Raw genomic sequence first — 18,614 nt, 5'->3', positions numbered from 1 at the left:
ACTTCTTCTTCTTACCATTCTTCTTCTCTCCACCCTTCCCTTTGGATGTGGTTGAGAATGCTGCATCACTTCCGCCATCGCGGGTCTTCATTCGCATCTCCTCCTCTAGAAGCATCGCGCTGAACTCTTCAAAAGTGAGGGGTGGATTTCTTACCTGCGTGTTGAGTGTCGTGACCAACGCATCGTACTTTTGTGGAAGGATCCGAATGCACCTTCTGGCCAACTCTTCGCTGGTCTTTGTAATCCCAACCGCCGCCATCTGATCACGTAGATTCTTGATCCGTGTGATGAATGTCTCAGCTGATTCTCCATCAGAGCACCTCTCTGCAGCAAGCATATTCTCCAGATTTTGAATTCTGGTCTGATTCCGCGTTTCATACTGACCTTTCAGTATGTTCCAAGCCTCACTTGCCTTGTCTGTGTGCTGAATCAGAGTCAAAACAGAATCACTTGAACTGGTAACAAGAGCGCAGAGTGCATCTGCGTTCCTTCGTTTCCATGCCCGAAGAAGATCTGCATTCGGTGGCATTATGACGTTGGGGTTGTTTGGATTCGGTGATCCAACCGGTTCTGGATCCAATCCCAGAACAGTATCCAGAAGCTCATATGAATCCAAGATCGCGCTGATCTTGAATTTCCACAAAGTATAATTCGTCCCATCGAGCTTGCCTTCATTGAAGGCAGGTGGACGAATTCGCAACGGGGTTGGTGCAGCCATCACTCCTAGTAGCCTTTGCTAACAAAGCTCGTTGAACTTGCAATAAAGTCGTTACTTAGATAGCCTGAGCTCTGATACCATGTAAGAAAATAGTACGCAGCGGAAGATAACAACAAAACGCAAGTACACGATGGAAAGCTGGAGAGAATACAAAAATTCTGATATACCAAACTGCTGATACAACTGATGGTTGGCTGTCCACCCGTGCGCTCTACAGACAGAGCTTCGATGGTGATCTAGACAGATGCTGGACGGAGGACTATGAGCGTGAAGAACTGGTGATCTGATGATAGGGGGTGGCCACTTATATAGTGTAAGTGGTTGACGGTCGGCCCTGTAATAGGCAGTCGGCCTAATAGACAGTCGGCCTGGAAGACCAACCGACCCTTCAGAAAACATGCCGTCGGGCAGATGAAGGATCGCGCATAGGTCATACCGTCGGGGCTTTGCCCCCAGACCCCCACCGGGGGCCTGCGCCCCCCGGACCCCCTGCTATCGGGGGGGCTATCGCCCCCCCGAACCCCCCCTTTGTGCAGACGGGTATCTACTCTTGGCTCCTAAGCCGTCTCATAACCATCTGGTCTACTCTAAGACCCCTTCCAGTGTCTAAACTGGGGATCCCTCCCAATATCTGATACCCATCATGGCTTCTCCTCATATGGGGGCCTTACAACATTGGGTACACAGAATATTGGTGGGTTACATGAGAGGTGGACATTTGAGCTAACTCTAACATGCTTGTCATGGATTTTTCAAAGAAGTAACGTGTCAATTTCACCCTCCCCACATTGATATTGGGGGTTTGGGTGACGTAGGTTAGGGGAGTTTGGGAAGGGCTTAGTTTTGAAAAAGGAGCATAAGAGTAGGAGAATTGGGTTGGAAAGAATTAGGGAGATACAAGTCAATGGCATGTTAATGCACAATTTAGAGTGCAAGGAAGCATGGACACCTGGAAAGGATACACAAGAACTAGATATAATGCTCTAAAGAGTGTGATATTCACTCCACCATGGAGTATTTCACAAGAAATGACACACCATCTCTCTTGGCACCTAGAAAGGATTTCATATCTCATGATAAGGATGTGCACCTAGCAAAGGTTTTTTCTCTCATGAACATTTTTGACTAAACTTCCTAGATGATGTTCTCCATAATCCCTTACTTACCATGATGCTTGTTGAGAAGATGTTGATTAAGCTAGAAATTTATCACTATTACAATTATATCTATGGTAGTACTCAACATGCTTACATCTATGATCTATTGATTGCTCCTTTGGCTACAATAGTGCAATCATCAAGTAAGCAATGCTGCATAGTAGTGACCAAATGCTATGACATCCCCATGAACATCATCAACACAATGACAGGTGCATTCAGATGTATAAACTTATTCTCACTTGTATGTCCACATATCCATGAGTATCTATTTATATAAGGACTCCGTATTAAGTTTCTTTCAACACTCCAAAGATGAGGGGTACACTTGATGATAGTGAAGGCTAACACTTAAGGGAAAGAACATATGCTCAAGAAATAGATATTGTAAGTATCCACATCATAAATAATTCAAGGGCTAAAGTTGGTATAAGCAAATGAGTGCTCAAAGGACTTCTCCAAAATCAACCCACTTAGCCTTCTAAGAGGGGGCGAGTATTGCAACAAGTAGAAAATGAGAAATAAAGAATGAATGTTGATGTATATAATACTTCTCACTCTCAATTTTGGCCTTCATGGTCTTGCCAAAAAATAGGTGTTGAAAAGGTCCATAAAAGTCAACATATTTTATTTTTAGAAACAGATTGAATTCGGTAAAACGATTTCCCAAAAAAATGAATGAAACTTGTACAAACTCTATTTTTTTTCCAAATCAATGGCCATAATCAAGCCAACCGACAACTGATCCACTAATTAATATGAATATCCAAATGTGAAGAAATTCCTTTGGCTTCAAATGATACTTCTTCAAAGTAAAAATACTTTCATGGAAATGTTAGAGCCAATTGTATCATGCCAACTAACCAATTTTATGTCCATTGCTGTATTAATGTTACAAGTTATGTTCTTCAATGTAGGTAGGTATCAAGAAAATTATTGGCTAGTATTGGAATGACCTTTAACAATGAGTTTGGCCATTAGCATTGGATTGTTGCCATGACAACCTCACTAAATGCCATTAGTACCCAAAGGATGCAAAGGTGGGTGTAGTATGTTCACTTGTATGTACATAAGATCATGTCCAAATATCCATGAGCATTTATCTACATAAAGGTCAAGTTTCTATGGGTACTCTAGTGATGAGGCAAAAACTCAGTCATGATGAAGGCTAGAAGTGAAGGAGAATAATTTATGTTATATAAGTAAAGATGTTGAGAATATACAACCTGAATAATTTAAGGGCTAAAGAGGCTATATGAAAATGAGGTGCTCGAAGGGATACAACCTAAATAGTTTAAGGGCTAAAGAGGCTACTAAAAAACGAGGTGCTCGAAGGGATACAACTACAAATCCAAAGGGAGATCCCTTACTTTTTTTAGAAGGGGTTTGAATACTATAAGTAAAGAATAAGAAATAAAACTTTGGAAGTCTTGTAGAGGTCCTTTCACTCTCTAGTCTACACTAGCTATCAAGATATTGTTGATTAAGCCAATTGAGCCTTTTGATTTTTAACAAAGATGGCAATGCATTGACTTTTGGACCAACAATTCAATTTTACATTTTTAATATTTTTAAAAGGCACTGACTTTTGGACCAATGGTTTGATTTTTTACTTTTGATATTTTGACATGTTTTTATAGTTTGTTGACTTCTCTTCATGCCCTAGAGCATCTTAGAATCCTTAATTAACACTCATGAATCTTTGATGAATATGAAACTACCAATATGGATTAATGCTAAGTTATATGTATGTGTGCTTGGGGGGGGGGGGGGGGGGGGGGCCATGTGTGCATGTGCATGTATGTGCACATGTGTTCGCATGTGCATGCATGTGCATGAGTATGCACCTATCATGCGCATGCATGCATGCACCTGTGTGTGTGCACATGCAAGTATGAGTGCATGCATGCATGCATGCATAAGCATGGGAGTGTGTATACTATTTCCATAGTTTATATTGCATTATTTGATATTTAATAGTTGATATATGCAAACACTAATGATAGTAGGTGTAGTTGTATGTTTGATAAATAGGTGCTTACTATGGAATGGTTGAAGTGTATGCTATTTACTTTTATGGAGTGAGTCCTCTAACATGGAAGTCACTCTATGGTAGCTCTATAAATATCTCTAATGGACTAATAGATCAAGGTGTATCTTTAATATTATTCATAATGGACTACCTAGATAAAGGTGTATCTCTAATATTATTACCATATATCCTCAAGGTGGTGATGAGAGTATGAGAAAAACGTATCCTCTATTATAATATGATAGTTACAAATAATTCATGTAGACAAACTCATAAGAGCTTAATGAATAGAGATGCCCTTTCAACGATTGACATCTCCACCCATACGATAAAATACAACATAGGAATCTAGATTGATGTGCCTGTTATGCATTGATTGAGTAGCAAGAATCATTTACTTCATGGGGATGTGGACGTTGATGAGAATTGTTTACTTCATTGGATGTGGATGATCACCTCTAAGAACCAAAATTTTTATATTGGATGTGGATGTGGATGTGGATGTTCACCTTTAAGAACAAAAAATTTACTTATCTACCATTCATATCCTTCAAATATATGTGACATCTGACGAGTATATATTTTAGCATACCTTTTCCTATGAAAGAGTGCATATACAATCCAAGATTTTGCAGTTTTGGCAATTGTATTCTTAAACCTTGAATATATGTTGTAAATATCTATGATGTTTTGCTCATTTTTAATTTAGCTTAAAATTCTAGGAAGGCAATTTAAAAATCTCTATTGATGAATTGCACTTTGCATTTTGTAAATATTATAGACAAACTATACCAAAGCATGGAATAAATTGTGTGTCTGCACACGGGCAAAAACTAAATTGTGTGCGTGTGTGTCTAATCATATCATTTTACATGGATTCATGCAATCTGCTCAAGGTTTTAAGTTTGAGAAATAGAATCTCTTTTTTAAGAGGCTAGAAGACCATAGATAATCTTTAAGATTATCTTGTTCAATCAATATAATATTCCATGAGCTTTGGTTTTTGTTTATTGTTTTAGAACACACTATGATGGAAGTGTGGCAACCAACTGGTAGGGATATTTCATCCACTATTGGACGTGATACTTGCAATGGAGGTTGTTTAAGGGTATAATATGAGAATCGCATGTCTCATATTGACATATCAAATATCCAACTCATTAACCCCAAAAGAAAGCACCCCAACCACTATTGAACTTGAAAAATGGGATAATGAATTTAGTAGACATCAATTCCATAGGTTCATGATGGTTAATGGCATAAACTCTTTGAAAAATATGTTCCCAAATCCCTATCATTTACCGTATGTGAAGCATGGCTTTTAAGTTGTCATAGTAGCACATCATTGGATTACAAAATGACTATTGGGACTGAGTTGGGACCCCAAACTCCTTGCTCTCTGTAGGAGACAAACAAGCACTCTCATTGCTTGCTATAATGTTTCATATGGTAGACTCCATTGAATGTGTGCTTATATGTTGATTGGTGGTTTCTTGGAGTATGTTGGATGTGATTTCACATATGGAGTATGTTGGCTCCATGATGTTACTTGATCATGCTAGGAATTTTCATTGAAAGACTTTATGACAATGAATGCATTTTTAACTAAAGTACTTTTATGGATGAAGCATGTCTATGATGATGAAAATTATGAAAGTTGGAAGCATGGAATAGATTCTGAATTGGAGACTAAGAATAAGGCATCTAGAAAAATAGTTTGGTGGATTTGTTCATTTGCTTCTTAGACTTGACATAGTATTAGTGCTTGAACTTGTAGTTGCATAGTTCTAGAGCCTAGTGTTATCTTGTTCTACAATCCAACTCTTGTTTTCCCTTTTTCAACAATGGAAGGATTAAGTCTTAGAATAGGTATGAATATATAGCTTGAGAACTACATGCAGAGGACTTATTAGGAGCTTGTTAGGTTTCATGCATGGTAGGCATTACAGTAAGGGGGAGTATAAATTTTATCTTTGTGCTTGAAAGGTCATTCGGACATGGCACAAATCCCCAATGAGGCTAGGGATTCCTTTGTTTTGCCTATTTATAACCTTTGAAAAATGTTGTTGCTTGACATAATGCATGTCACAATAGACCAACCTACCAAATGCCCCCTCTACAAGAGTCTTTGAGACATATTCAAGTAGTATCTGCAAACTATTGGTAGTGTGGGAATGGGATTTTTGGTTTTTACTCTTGTTTTTTTGCATTTTATAGTTTTTTAATGTGGGAATGGGCTTGTAGTTGGTTAGATGTTAATGGGTGCATTGAAAAGTTTACAACCTTGGAGGGTGCATTTTAAACTTGAGAGATCACTAAGAGAGGAATTTGTCACTTTCTTTAGAAGGTGAAATCACTTCACACCTGTATTGGAAGAAAAACTAGTCAAATATTTTCCTAAACTTAAACTGTAAGTGATGGTTAGAGCCTTTGATCATGTGTGTGTGCTTGGTTGGAAGATGAACACACCATTTAGGAGGTTTTCTTGGGATGGTTAGACCTTTTAATGCAACGTTTTAAATTGATTATGACATAAGGTTAAACCTTTTAATCCAATCTTGAACCACCGAAATCTCACACCTAGCAAAAGGAATTTCTTGGATAGTACATGACGAGTCACCTTTCCTTGTTCCTTTGAATTGCATTATAATAATAGCATTTAACTCTTAGCCCCTATAAATAAGACTTCTATCGAAAAAAAACATGATGCGGAGTCTTTGATTTAGTCCCCGTGTTTGTAGGTGTTTTTCTTTAAGGTGCACCGCATTTCTAAATTCGCATAGTGGAGTAGGTAAGGCCCATTGGAGACATTTTTAACATGGACAACAATGCTCGCCGATTTCCATATGGATAATGGTGAGTGACAGCCCTTGCTAATCGCCAATTTGAAAGTCGTGGGGGAGCAAAGTGAGACATGTCGACAACAGTGAAGGCAATGGTGCATATGAAATCTCAGTGGATGCAAGCAAGCTGGCAAGGCAACATATGAGCAAGGTGCCATTCCACCATAGTGGCAAACTGTCAATTGTGACCCGACTTGACTTAAGGCTATGATGTCCAACAATGAGGGTTTGCCTCTTGTGACCACTTTATTAACCTATTTTTTGAATGGGAAATATAATTCACAAGTAAAACATAAGAAAATATGTTGTGTCGGGTACAATATAATGGGTGATCTTTGGGCCCCCTACATGGGTTGAGCTTTTTGGTCGAAGAAACCTTATATGCTAGATGCCATTTACGGGGGTTGGTTGTGCTAAGGGGAACACTACTATGGTCCATTCTGAAGTACATAGCTATTTTGTGCAAGGGCGAGGAAGATATATCGGTACCTTGTCCCCACCATGGCTAATAGCCAAAAGTGCATTCTCTTGTGATACCATACCCACCGTTTTGAAATTTCCAATTAGCTATAAACTAAACTTTCCAACCTTTGCGTCATCGTTTCAAGAGCTCCTCTTCACATCGCAAATATCAAGAGAATAAGTGTGAAAATTGGGTGTCCTCTGCTTTTAGGACACATGGAGCAAATTGGAAGTTTGTTTTTCGTTGTGATGCAGCTTCCAATTCTGCGAAGGCTGAACTTGGGAAGGAGAGGCAAGAGTCGGGGTGTCGAGGAGGCGAAAGTGGAGGTAGGTGGATGGAGGAATGCAGGGGGTACAGGCAGCAGGGGATCGTTCAGGACGAGTTAGGGAGGTGAGGATCGATCCTGATAATAAAATATTGTTTCGAGGAGGATGTTTGAGGAGGATAATAAATACCGAGGATGTTTGAGGATCGATCCTGATAATAAATACTGTTGCGAGGCCGACTTCCGGGGAGGTCACCGATCCCAGTACAATACGTAGAGGTCATGGCGACTTCCGGGGAGGTCATGGCGAGGGAGAACCGAGGGACTTCGAGGAGGAGGAGGAGGTCCACGTGGCAAGGATCAGGGGTTGAGTGTGAGGAAGGTTAGGCACGTGTGGGGGGGGGGGGGTTCACACGGTGGTCGTCTTCTTCGTTCTGAGCTTTTTGTTGAACCTTTAAATGCCAACAAACTTCTTCTTCATCTTCCTTTTCTACTCAACTCCATCCTCACCGGCTTTGCAGCTATGGCTTCTCTTCAACAATCGTAAGCTCTCCCTTCCCTTCTCCATCTTCGATTCATCTTTCCCTAATTTCTATTGTTTTGCGCCTTTCTTAATTCCTTTGTTTCGATATTCGACATCGTCGACCATCACAGTACGTCTCGACTCTCATCGACTTCCCTTTTCCCCCGATCTTCCATCCTCCATCCTTTTCGCACTCGCAATATATTCCTTCGCCTTTCCTGCTCTCACGAAAATCTCTGTACTTGCTTCCGAAACGTGCACGCCCGTCTGATCATCGCAGGCAGCTTCCGGCCGACTGACGGACCGATACATAGATGCCAGATATTATAATTCCGGTTTTGGTTCTTGAATTTGGATCGATCTGCTGGAAACCGTAAACTGAAAGTAGGCTTGACCTTTTTCATCTCCTTAGGGCGACGATCCGGCTCAGAAACCGTAGGCTAATTCCTTAACTCAGCTCATCCACGATCGTACTCATTCCATTTTCTTCCTTAGGACGTTGATCTGCCTTGCAGACCTTCATCCCACGACCAGCAATATATCGATGAAGGCTTTCTGTTCTACGCTCTTTTAGAATTGATGTCCATTGCGATCTCAATACCGCACAAACGCTCCGAACGAACCCTGGCTAATCCCCGTAATGAGCAAATCAGTATCGTTTTCAATGTGCCGCGAGGTAAAGTAGGTTCCATTACCGTCTCGCAGGTACAGCTGAGACAAGGAGAGAACGACGATGGGTAAGAAAGGGAAATGGCTGCAATCGGTAAAGGATGCGTTACGATCGCGATCGTGCTCCAAGGATTCTGGAAAGACACTAGATAAAGGAAACGCTGCAATCCAGGCTGCCGACAAGGGAATTGAACATGTCAAGACTGAGAAGGTGAGGATCGACGTTTCCTCTTGCAAGTTCGCTAAACGATAACAAATTCTGTCGTTTCGCTAAACGATAATAAATTCTCTTGCAAATTCGCTAAAGGATTGGCTAGTTCTCTCATCTGATGATCTGACTCGTGGCATCTTGTACATATAAACTTATAAAAAGCCCTCCCGGGAGAAGCGCAGATGGAGCTTTGGGAAATCTGTGCAACTTTACTCCGAATTAAATAGCGCGCAAGAAACTACGCAGAAGATCGTATCCACAAACAGTGTGAATCATAACGAAGAAGAGCAAAAGAAACATGCCCTTGCTGTCGCTGCGGCAGCAGCAGCAGCCGCAGAAGTTGCCGTTGCGGCTGCGAAAGCTGCGGCTGAAGTAGTACGCCTCACTGGTCCAATTCATCCGTCATCTGCGAGTGGCTTAAGCCGAGAAGATTGGGCAGCTATCAAGATACAAACAGCGATCCGAGGATATCTGGTATGTTCCTAGGATTGTACAATCAATGCAAATGTTCGTAGAGACATTTTTTAGCGTTCTAAAAAATCCATCGCTCGTTGTGTGAAGGCTCGGCGAGCTCTGCGGGCTCTAAAGGGTCTAGTGAGACTGCAGGCCCTGGTTCGAGGTCACGCTGTCAGAAGGCAGGCAGCACGAACTTTGCGCTGCATGCAAACCCTTGTAAGAGTTCAGGCACGCGTCCGAGCAATGCGAGTAATTCGCATGCCAGAGGAGGGCCAAGAGTTTCAGCAACAGCGCCTTTGGCAACGACGGCAAGATGAGATCCTAGCTGCAAAGCAAAGCAACGTGAGTGAACTATCTGCAATTTTGTACAGGATGCTGCGAAGCTGACATAACTCACAGAGCTTTTTTGGTTGCAATGCAGAAGCATGGCGGACAGGAAACTTGGGATGCCAGTTTCCGTTCCATGGACGAAGTTGAAGCAAAAAAGCGTCTCAAGCAGGAAGCTGCGTTGAAACGGGAAAGAGCCTTGGCCTACGCGTTGTCCCATCAGGTGCGAATTTGATAAGAGCATTTCGTTCAACGCCATTTTTGTATCCAGTCCTTAAACTGCCTTCTTATTCTCCTCTCCGGCCGGCTGTTAGCTATGGAATGCAGGATCCGCATCAAAGCAGTCTTCTTCCGTCAATGGTGACGGTGAACCTGACAAATCTCAGTGGGGTTGGAATTGGCTGGAACGCTGGATGGCTGCGCGTCCTTGGGAGGCCGGCAATTTTGAGATCGATTCGTCCGACTTGAGCGCTGCTGCTGAGGAGCTGAACTTAAAAATTCATGGTATAAGCTCAGGGTCAGGCAAACGGTTTGACAACCGTACTCCGAAGAGCCGTCCACAAATGCAGGGAGGCACCATTGCTGCAGTTAAGCAACAGAAAGATGCAGTTATGTACACTCCTAGGAAACCTTCAGCTACGAGTGTCCTATCAGCCAATACTCGCAGTGCCAAAACGGAGGACGATGAAGAGAGTGTTGTTTCTGCTGCACTAAGTACTCCGACCAATCTCGGCCCGAAGTTAATTGGCATCAGAAACAACACAGCCAATTCTAGTGTCAGGGATGATGAAAGTTTTGTGAGCTGGTCTACAGTTCCAAATTACATGATTTCCACTCATTCTACGCGAGCCAAAGCACGGACTCTTCCTCATCGTAAGCACAGGCCTGAGACGCCAGAAAGAGAGCTGATGCCATCGGCCAAAAAGAGATTGCCCTTCACTATCAGTGAACCTTCCAACGGTAGTGAATACAACACTCCCAAGCACTCCAGAGCTTTGGCTATTCCACCAAGAAGCCCAAATTTGCAGGGGCGTCCCCGACCCAATATCGACTCAAGAAAGTCTACAGCAGCTTCTTTCAGTGATGGTACTTGCGACATCAGGTAGGAAATAATGGCATCTTTTCCTCATCTTTTCCGTACAATCCTTCCGCGGACTTGGAGTCTCATCTTATTACTAGCGAGGCAGCCCAAAGGCTGCTGGCAATACTTGGATCAAGAATTTCTTACCCTCACAGAAAGATGGTAAGTTCACCTGGGTGAAAATTGCCTCATTCCATAGGAGGTTGGCTTCTATAAATTGACAGAATTTACTGGTTGCTTGTGGAACCGTGACAGAACTCGAGAAGGAGTTTAGTATTCTGGGCTTGGGTTTATAGGAAATGGCAAGTATCCAGAGGGAGTTTGGTGTTCTGGGCTTTGTGTATATAGGGTATAGCAATGTATCAGTGACACAGTGACACCACACGGTACTGGAGATTAGTATTTGGGGCTTTTGTTTAGACGATATAGCAATACATCACACCAGACACTGTATTCTGCCGCTCATCAGTCCTGATTTCTTCCTTGTGTCGTTAGATTTGCCCCTAAACAAACCCCTTCACTGCAATGTACGTACCACCATTGAGAAGCCATATAAGGCAGTCCTTCCATCTCTACTTTTCAAATAGAAAGTCTCATGATGTCAAAGTTGGTGGCAATGCTGAGTAGACTGAACCATGGAAAGTTATTATACATACATTCGAAAATAAAGTATACATATTACACTTTTGACTTTACTCTCTCGAGTCTTTATATTATGTTTAACAAGAGAGCTTGAATGCTTGGTCCCGCTCCATTTATGGCTATATGGTATTGGTAGAATTTTTTTTTATGGCATTTATGGCCATATAATATGTGGTGGCTTTGCTGGAATGAGGGATGTTTATTTCTTTGGGAGAATATAGAGTGTAATGTTAGGTATTGACCTTCAAAATAAAATTAGAAGGTTTTCATAAATTGCAAAATTGAGGACATACTACTCTAAAGAAAATAAATGAGATCTTGGAGGAATGTGAAGGTATTTGAATTGTATATATGATGTTAGTATTTTTTGAAGGGTGGTATAAGATATAAGTCCTAGGATCTAGTGTATAAGACCAGGTGTTTTGGACTCGGTACTCGCTTCCTATAGAAGAGTAATGACTTAGCCAATTAGAGGCTACAATCAATGTTATAGTGCAATGAATTATTTTAGTGAGGATTCATTGCTTTGTAGGGGGGACACGAGGGTCTAGCTTTGCTAAATGTGTGCTTCTTTGGGTTCCTTGTAGGCTCCAAAGCTCTTGCTTATGGGGGGTGGTTTGGTTCATCATTTGCAACTTTACTATAGTGTGTAAATAACCTTCATCATTCGCTTTCTCCTTTAACATCCCATCATTTGAACATTTAGATTATTGACTACATTTGAAGGGAGATGTGATTATACCTTTTGAACATCATTCTACATCGCTTTTAGATTCAAGTTTATTTATTTTGGTGCCTATTGATCGAATATGCCTTTATGACCTTATTATCATTATATAATTACAATGCAAATTTCTTCTTTGCCAGCTTTAGATATGGATTTCTTTCATAAAATTTCCTTTTCTAGCAAATGTCGATTGTAAACTACACACTTTTTCTTACTTTTATTGTTGGAGTTTGCATGATCAAAGCTTTTGAAGGCATGGTTTTGAAATTAAGTTCTAGTTGTGCAAAGAATTTTAGAATTATGTCAAAATTTTGAAATTTGTATGTGAAGGTTTTCGTATCTATTGTGAAAAATGTTTTTATGTAAATGTGACATTATGATATAAATGTACTTAATGGATGTAGACATATGAATGAGATGTAGACATATCAAAGAGATGTGGTATCCATATGAAAGAGATGTGGTATACATTTCCTATTGTGGTGGTTCAATTGAAATATGGCTTGTGAGAATTGACAATTATATGGTCATTGCTTAAAGGCTTGAATTGTTGCAATAGGTAAATTCTTGTTTGATGTGAGGAAAAGACCAAGTCCAATATTTTCTATCTTGTTTTTTCATTCATGATGTCTATCCATGTGATTGTGGTATTAAGTTTCTTTTAGTGTGACAAATCCATTAGCAATTTGTGCACATGGTCTTTATGAGCTAGCTTATTTTGTAGCTTTATCTCCTTCCTCCTCGCCCTCACACTTGATTATATTTTTTAAAAAAATTGAAATTTCCCCTCGATTTGGGGAGCCTCTATTACAGAGAAGTCCACATGGCATAATCTCCTTCATGGATACCATATTCCCTTATCCAAGCCTCTAATATTTTAGTAATTCTCCAAAGGGTCCCTTTTTGAGTCCAAAATTTTTGTAATGTGATGTAACAAAAGAGAGGGGTATGTACTCAAAGGTCTTTAGGGTGTATTTACACCCCCTTTGCATCTAAGCTCACTAAAAAATATATATAGAAATGATTAAAGACTTCTGCCATGGACAACTTCTGAGCACAGATGCGGGATCCAATTCGACTTGGAGCAGTGACACTACTTTAGCCCTTAACACTCCAGCCTGTGTCATTACTAATTTGATGTCCTTGGGCTCTCAACACCAGTCTCATCTACTGCCTCATCTTCCTCAACTTTAAAGGCTGTAGACAGTTCACTTTAGTAACTCCATGGGCAAGGTCTGGTGCCTTAAACTACTTTGCTGGATGTGTTTAGAGTTGGGAGATCAAATCCTCAATTTTCACCTCTCCAAACACAATGTAGGTATCTGATGCCGCCCTCTTGAATACATCTAGCTTAGATATCACAAACAAAATATTTTGTTTCTTCTTAGTCTTCACCCTAATGACCCCCTCAACCTAAAAGATGTGAACCTCCGGTGAAAGGTATACTAGATCATAGTGTCTAATTTGATGCCTAGTGTTTTGAAGATGCCCTTGATGATTCTCCCATGAGGACAAGAGATGAAACATGAAATTCCTAGTAGAGATGAGCATCTAAAACCTCATGATTTCTTCATAAAGCTTAAATTTCTACCATAAAGAGCTAGAATAAGTCACATTTGCACCACACATGATGACAAGGTAAGACAGTTGGCTAAGATTGGTCACAAGCAATGCAAAAGCCTATTGACGAGAATGCCCATCATTACTACTGTTATTGTATCCATTGCCCTCATTCAACTATGAAAATTGAAGGCTAGGTTCCTTGTCTCCATTGAAATGTATGAGAGGACCAACACTGTTCAAGCTACTTTGGAGGGATGAATAGAAGCAAAAATTTAATCAAAGGTATCGTAACACTCTTCTCTGGTGGTGATGAGCAGTTGGATGAAGCCTCGCCTTTTTCCCTCTTGTGGAAGTTTCTAGTGAAGGACAAATTGATGTAATAGGATCATACCTAGGGTCATAAGGTCTATGGTTGTGAGTTTGAACACATGGTGTGTGTAGGTGTGACTGATGATGTGTCAGTTAGTAGGTGTGAATTAGTGAATCTAGGAGTGTGGTGTGTGATAGAGAGATAATTGTGGATCTAGAGATGCTCTCTTGAGCTCACATATGATGTCACTATTGGATGTAACTTATGCCTATATATTGGGCATATCTCTCATGAATAGACTCTACATTTTCATCATCTTGCTCTCTCCATCTTGTCTCCATGCTCCTCCAACATCTAGAAGATCTCCAATAGTTAGTTGTTGTCAATGCTTGAATCGAGTTTTACTCGAAAGACTACAAGAAGTAGCAATTGACAAATGTTTCCATTGATGGATAGGAACTTGGGTATTCACAAAAACAAGGCACCTCCTCTATGTTTCTTCATGAGACTGCCCTTCACTTACAATATTCACCACCCTCTACCTCCTTATCTTAATCCTTGGTTTCTTATACGAATTGAAACTGTAAAGGGGAAGAGATAGATTCACACACAATGGTCATGAAACTTCATTCTTCATTACAAGGGAGAGAACACCATTACATTCCTTACATCTTCTTACATCCTCTAAATAATATGATCCCAAAGTTCATTTACATGGTGTCCTTAAGCACAAGTTACACTCTACATGCATCTATGTTCATCCATACAACATGTGAATATCATCTATGCACCAACACTTTCAATTTAGCAGCCCCACAAGAACCTACCCCTAATGTAGGGGTAGTACCATAAGAACTTGCCAGCATCAAGGATTCCCAATAGCTGAATGTAACACTACTACCACTAGAGTAGCATGAAGTGACCAAGGTCACCATTGACACACTACAAGCCTGTCGGCCATGCAACCCTTGCCCAAGGCAATGCCCTGACCAACCGATTCCTTCTCCTCTTGGTTGGCAACAAGGTATGCCACCCTATTGTTTTCTTAAGGGATTTTCCATGAATAGCCTTTGGTAATGAGTGTCTAGGTTAGGTAACACTTGTTAGTTCAACACACCCTAAGTGAGTAGGGTCCTCACAGTCCACACTCTATCCATCCATGACATCCCCCTTAGATGTTTCATTTAGGGCATGAGTCAAAATTTCCTTCCCCCCAAAATAGTTCATGATTGTTAGGGTGCATCATTCTCCAAGGCTACCCTACTAACTACCCTTCTAAATTTCCAAATTAGGCTAAATCAGAGTCTCACAATAGGTAAAAAATGTCTAGATTAGTCCCAAAATCTTCAAAAAGGCTAAAATAGGCCAAAATTGGTAAAATGTTAAATTAGAATTAATTCAGTGCCATTGAATTATTTCAACAGGCACTGAATTAAGGTTAATTTAGAGCTAAGTTAAGATTAGTTTAGAAGCGCTAAATTATGGCTAATTCATCACCATTGAAATATAAAATTTACAAATACCCCGGCCAAAAAACGTTGTTTTAGCAAAACTAATAGAATTCTGCCATAATTTACCCTAGATTTCAAAATTGTTTCCAAACTACAAGCAGTGCCTTTAACTCTGCAAATATCAAACTTCACATGTTGGAGACGCCCAGAAGAAGACAAAGCTTTCTTTTCACCAAGTTCAAGGAAATTGTCATCACTTGTCAAATCAACAGACCTTTGGTAAGGTCGAAGAGAGTGATGTGACATTCCATTTCCATTCTCATCCTCCATCATTTCGTCTAGGTCCTTTCCATGGCTTATTGCACCGTAGTCTGGCCTAGGTGGTGGGCGAGGAGATCTAGCTTACAAGTCTCCATCTCCATCATCATCACCATCTTCCATCTCCGACTCCATCATAGCATTCTCTTGTTCTATGCATTCATCTAGTCTCACCTCTAGCATTTTGATCCTTGCAAGAGTTTTTTTATAGACACCATTATTCACACATGGATTTCTAAGTAAATCCCATGTTTATACACATATAATTATTCAAAAAAAAGACATATATTTTCAAATGTATATATGTCATCATGTTTGTGTACACATGCATGCGCACACATGCACATGCACAAACACATGCACATGCACACGCACATGCACACACAGGAGTGCGTGCATACGTGCACATGTTATGTAGTATTAACAACATAAACAAATAGTATATATGTATTGAAACAAATAAGAAGGTTGCATGTGTATGCATGTGTGTGCATGTGTGCATGCATGCGTGCATGCCTCCATGTATGCATGCATGCATGTGTGCATGTACATGCACGTGTGAACCTGCATGCAAGCGTGTGTGTGTGCAATTACAAGACAAAGATTATCCATCTTAGACTTATCAATCAAGACAATTTGTGATAGGATATTCTCTACCAAGAAAGTTTATGAAAAGATCATATAATTTTGCTCAAAAAAATACTGGATGATATTGAAGGAGCTCCACTCACCTGCATCCATCCACAACAAGGACAAGTTAGAACAAGATCCCTTATTTGTGGGACTATAGGCTTCAATGCGCAGCTCCACTTGTTATCGATGTCACAATATCATAGGTTATTCTAATATAGCAAAATTGAATCGACCTTGGATGGTGGTGCACCATGTGGCACCTCAATATTTGAGTCACAGGCATCTAGATGCTCCATGTGTACGGTGTGAGCTCTTCACACTTTCTGAAACATATTTTTACAAATTACCCCAGACGGAGGATAGAATAAACTTTAGTCTAGTCTAATATAGAGAAAGTTTTATCTCCATTGAAGCTATAAACAAGATTCTTATAGAGACCAAGGATTTAATCATATAGATTACCATTTACTGAAATTTAGTAATAGACATCCAGTGGTCCCGATTCATGTCTATAGGAATATGACAATAATATGCTTAGTGAAAAAATCATCATAGCTTTAGAATAAGAGACAACAAGGCTAGGCCCTTAGGCCAGAAGTAGAGTACGATTTTCCTGAGTCTCCACCAACTCACGTCTAAGATCCAAGTGAATCCCTGATTATTTTCCATGTTCGGAACAAGAAAATTTCATTTATGTATATACCCATGTAAAAATGGTATATGTTTAAAAGCTATATTTGCATTATCCTCACTATTACCATGCTATAAATGGTGTAAAGTACTGAGTGCTCCACCCTATCATTAGTGTTAAAATTCATGTTATTTGAGATAGTAGTTACCTCTTACTGGCTCGAGTGCTCCAACTAAAGTTTGAAAATTTTGATGACCATCTAGCCCTTACAAAGCTTCACCAGGGCCCAAATAGTAATGATAACCGATGGTGGGTTATTAGATTATGGGATCATATACAACCATAAAAGAGTAACGTATAGATTTGAAAAGGAACTCCTATCGGTCTCTAGATTACCTCTTATAGTCAACAGTTGTGTTGATAAGCATGCATAGATCGTCATATCCTGGAGAGCAAATCGTGATAACTGGCCTTAGTAGCGCAAATCGTCATATGCTAGAGTGGTGATTGGGCACAAAGTAGTTGGTTGTGATTGCGTACTCCCCGTGACTCTAAAGCGTAACTATGTAGATGCTTGGAGTATCTTTGTGCACCCACCTTTCACGTCGAAGACTCCGTTGGCCAATACATGAGGTATCTGTGTAGCTATCAAGATTAAGCGATCATGCATAGCTTTACAAGTTAGATCGCCACTACGAATACTTGTTCTTGGTATGGCTTTATTTGGGTGTCAATCAATGTATACCTGGCTTGCTTCCATTGTAGAAACTTTTTGTCAATAGTGAGTGGTCTTGAGGCCTTTAGCTGTGCCGTGAGATCCTTCCTTGCCTTTGGAATAAACTGGTGCACAATTCGATCATTAAGCCACTTTGTTATCCTATCTCCATGCAAAGGAGAATAGCACAATTTCTACGTGCAGAGTTACGCTCAATACCGAATAAGTCTACGGGCAATATAACTACTGACTGAGATCAACGAGTGTATAAGAGCCGTGTTTGAGCATTGATCAGAGTCTCCTTATGGTCATAAGAGCTAAGAGATCTAGTGGACGTCTATACTAGCAGCTTCTTTCCTTTACAACGAGTCCACACAGCTTGCCTCTCCTGCTATCAATCTTGCCAAGGGATGGACAAGAGTATTGGCGGTAGTATAGTTCAGAAGCTATCGTATGAGCGAGAGAAAAAGAAAGAGAAACGACCAAGCACCATGCATTATACTTGGGAATTGAAGCTGCGTTTTGAATCGCAATAGTTTGAGTGGGAGGCCTTATATAGCCATCAACATATTCAGGCCGACCCAGTCGGTCTATATTCATGCAACGTTTCACCTTATATGTGCATTTCCATGCAAAGTCCCATGGGTAATTAAAAAACAATATCCTTTAATAGCAATTCCTCACAGACTAGTAGATGTTTGAACAAAAAAGGTCATGGTCTAGCTTTTATGGTAAGTCGAGGATTTACTATTTCTAAAAAAGTACACACACACACACATGTGTGTGTGTGGTGTGTGCATGTGTGTGTGTGTGCGTGTGCGTGTGTGTATGTGCATGTGCATGTGTGTGTGCGTGTGCATGTGGATGTGTGTGTGCATG

General features: G+C 40.4%; 1 protein-coding gene across 1 annotated transcript; it reads left to right on the top strand.

Annotated features, from left to right (window-relative positions):
* The first annotated feature begins 7,943 nt into the window (after nt 1–7,943).
* Nucleotides 7,944–11,378, top strand: LOC147900024 (protein IQ-DOMAIN 3-like). The gene is made up of 6 exons (XM_087377444.1): nt 7,944–8,021; nt 8,707–8,881; nt 9,044–9,355; nt 9,443–9,679; nt 9,759–9,887; nt 9,979–11,378. Exons 2-6 carry the CDS (start codon nt 8,735–8,737, stop codon nt 10,768–10,770), a joined length of 1,617 nt encoding a protein of 538 aa, XP_087233570.1. The 5' UTR covers nt 7,944–8,021; nt 8,707–8,734; the 3' UTR covers nt 10,771–11,378.
* Nucleotides 11,379–18,614: the final 7,236 nt, after the last annotated feature.

The sequence above is a fragment of the Dipteris shenzhenensis genome, chromosome 7 (assembly GCF_047967505.1).
Source record: "Dipteris shenzhenensis isolate YYH24624 ecotype China chromosome 7, Dip_SZ_1.0, whole genome shotgun sequence".
In the NCBI taxonomy this organism is placed as follows: Eukaryota; Viridiplantae; Streptophyta; class Polypodiopsida; order Gleicheniales; family Dipteridaceae; genus Dipteris; species Dipteris shenzhenensis.
This window is presented reverse-complemented; position numbering and strand designations above follow the sequence as displayed.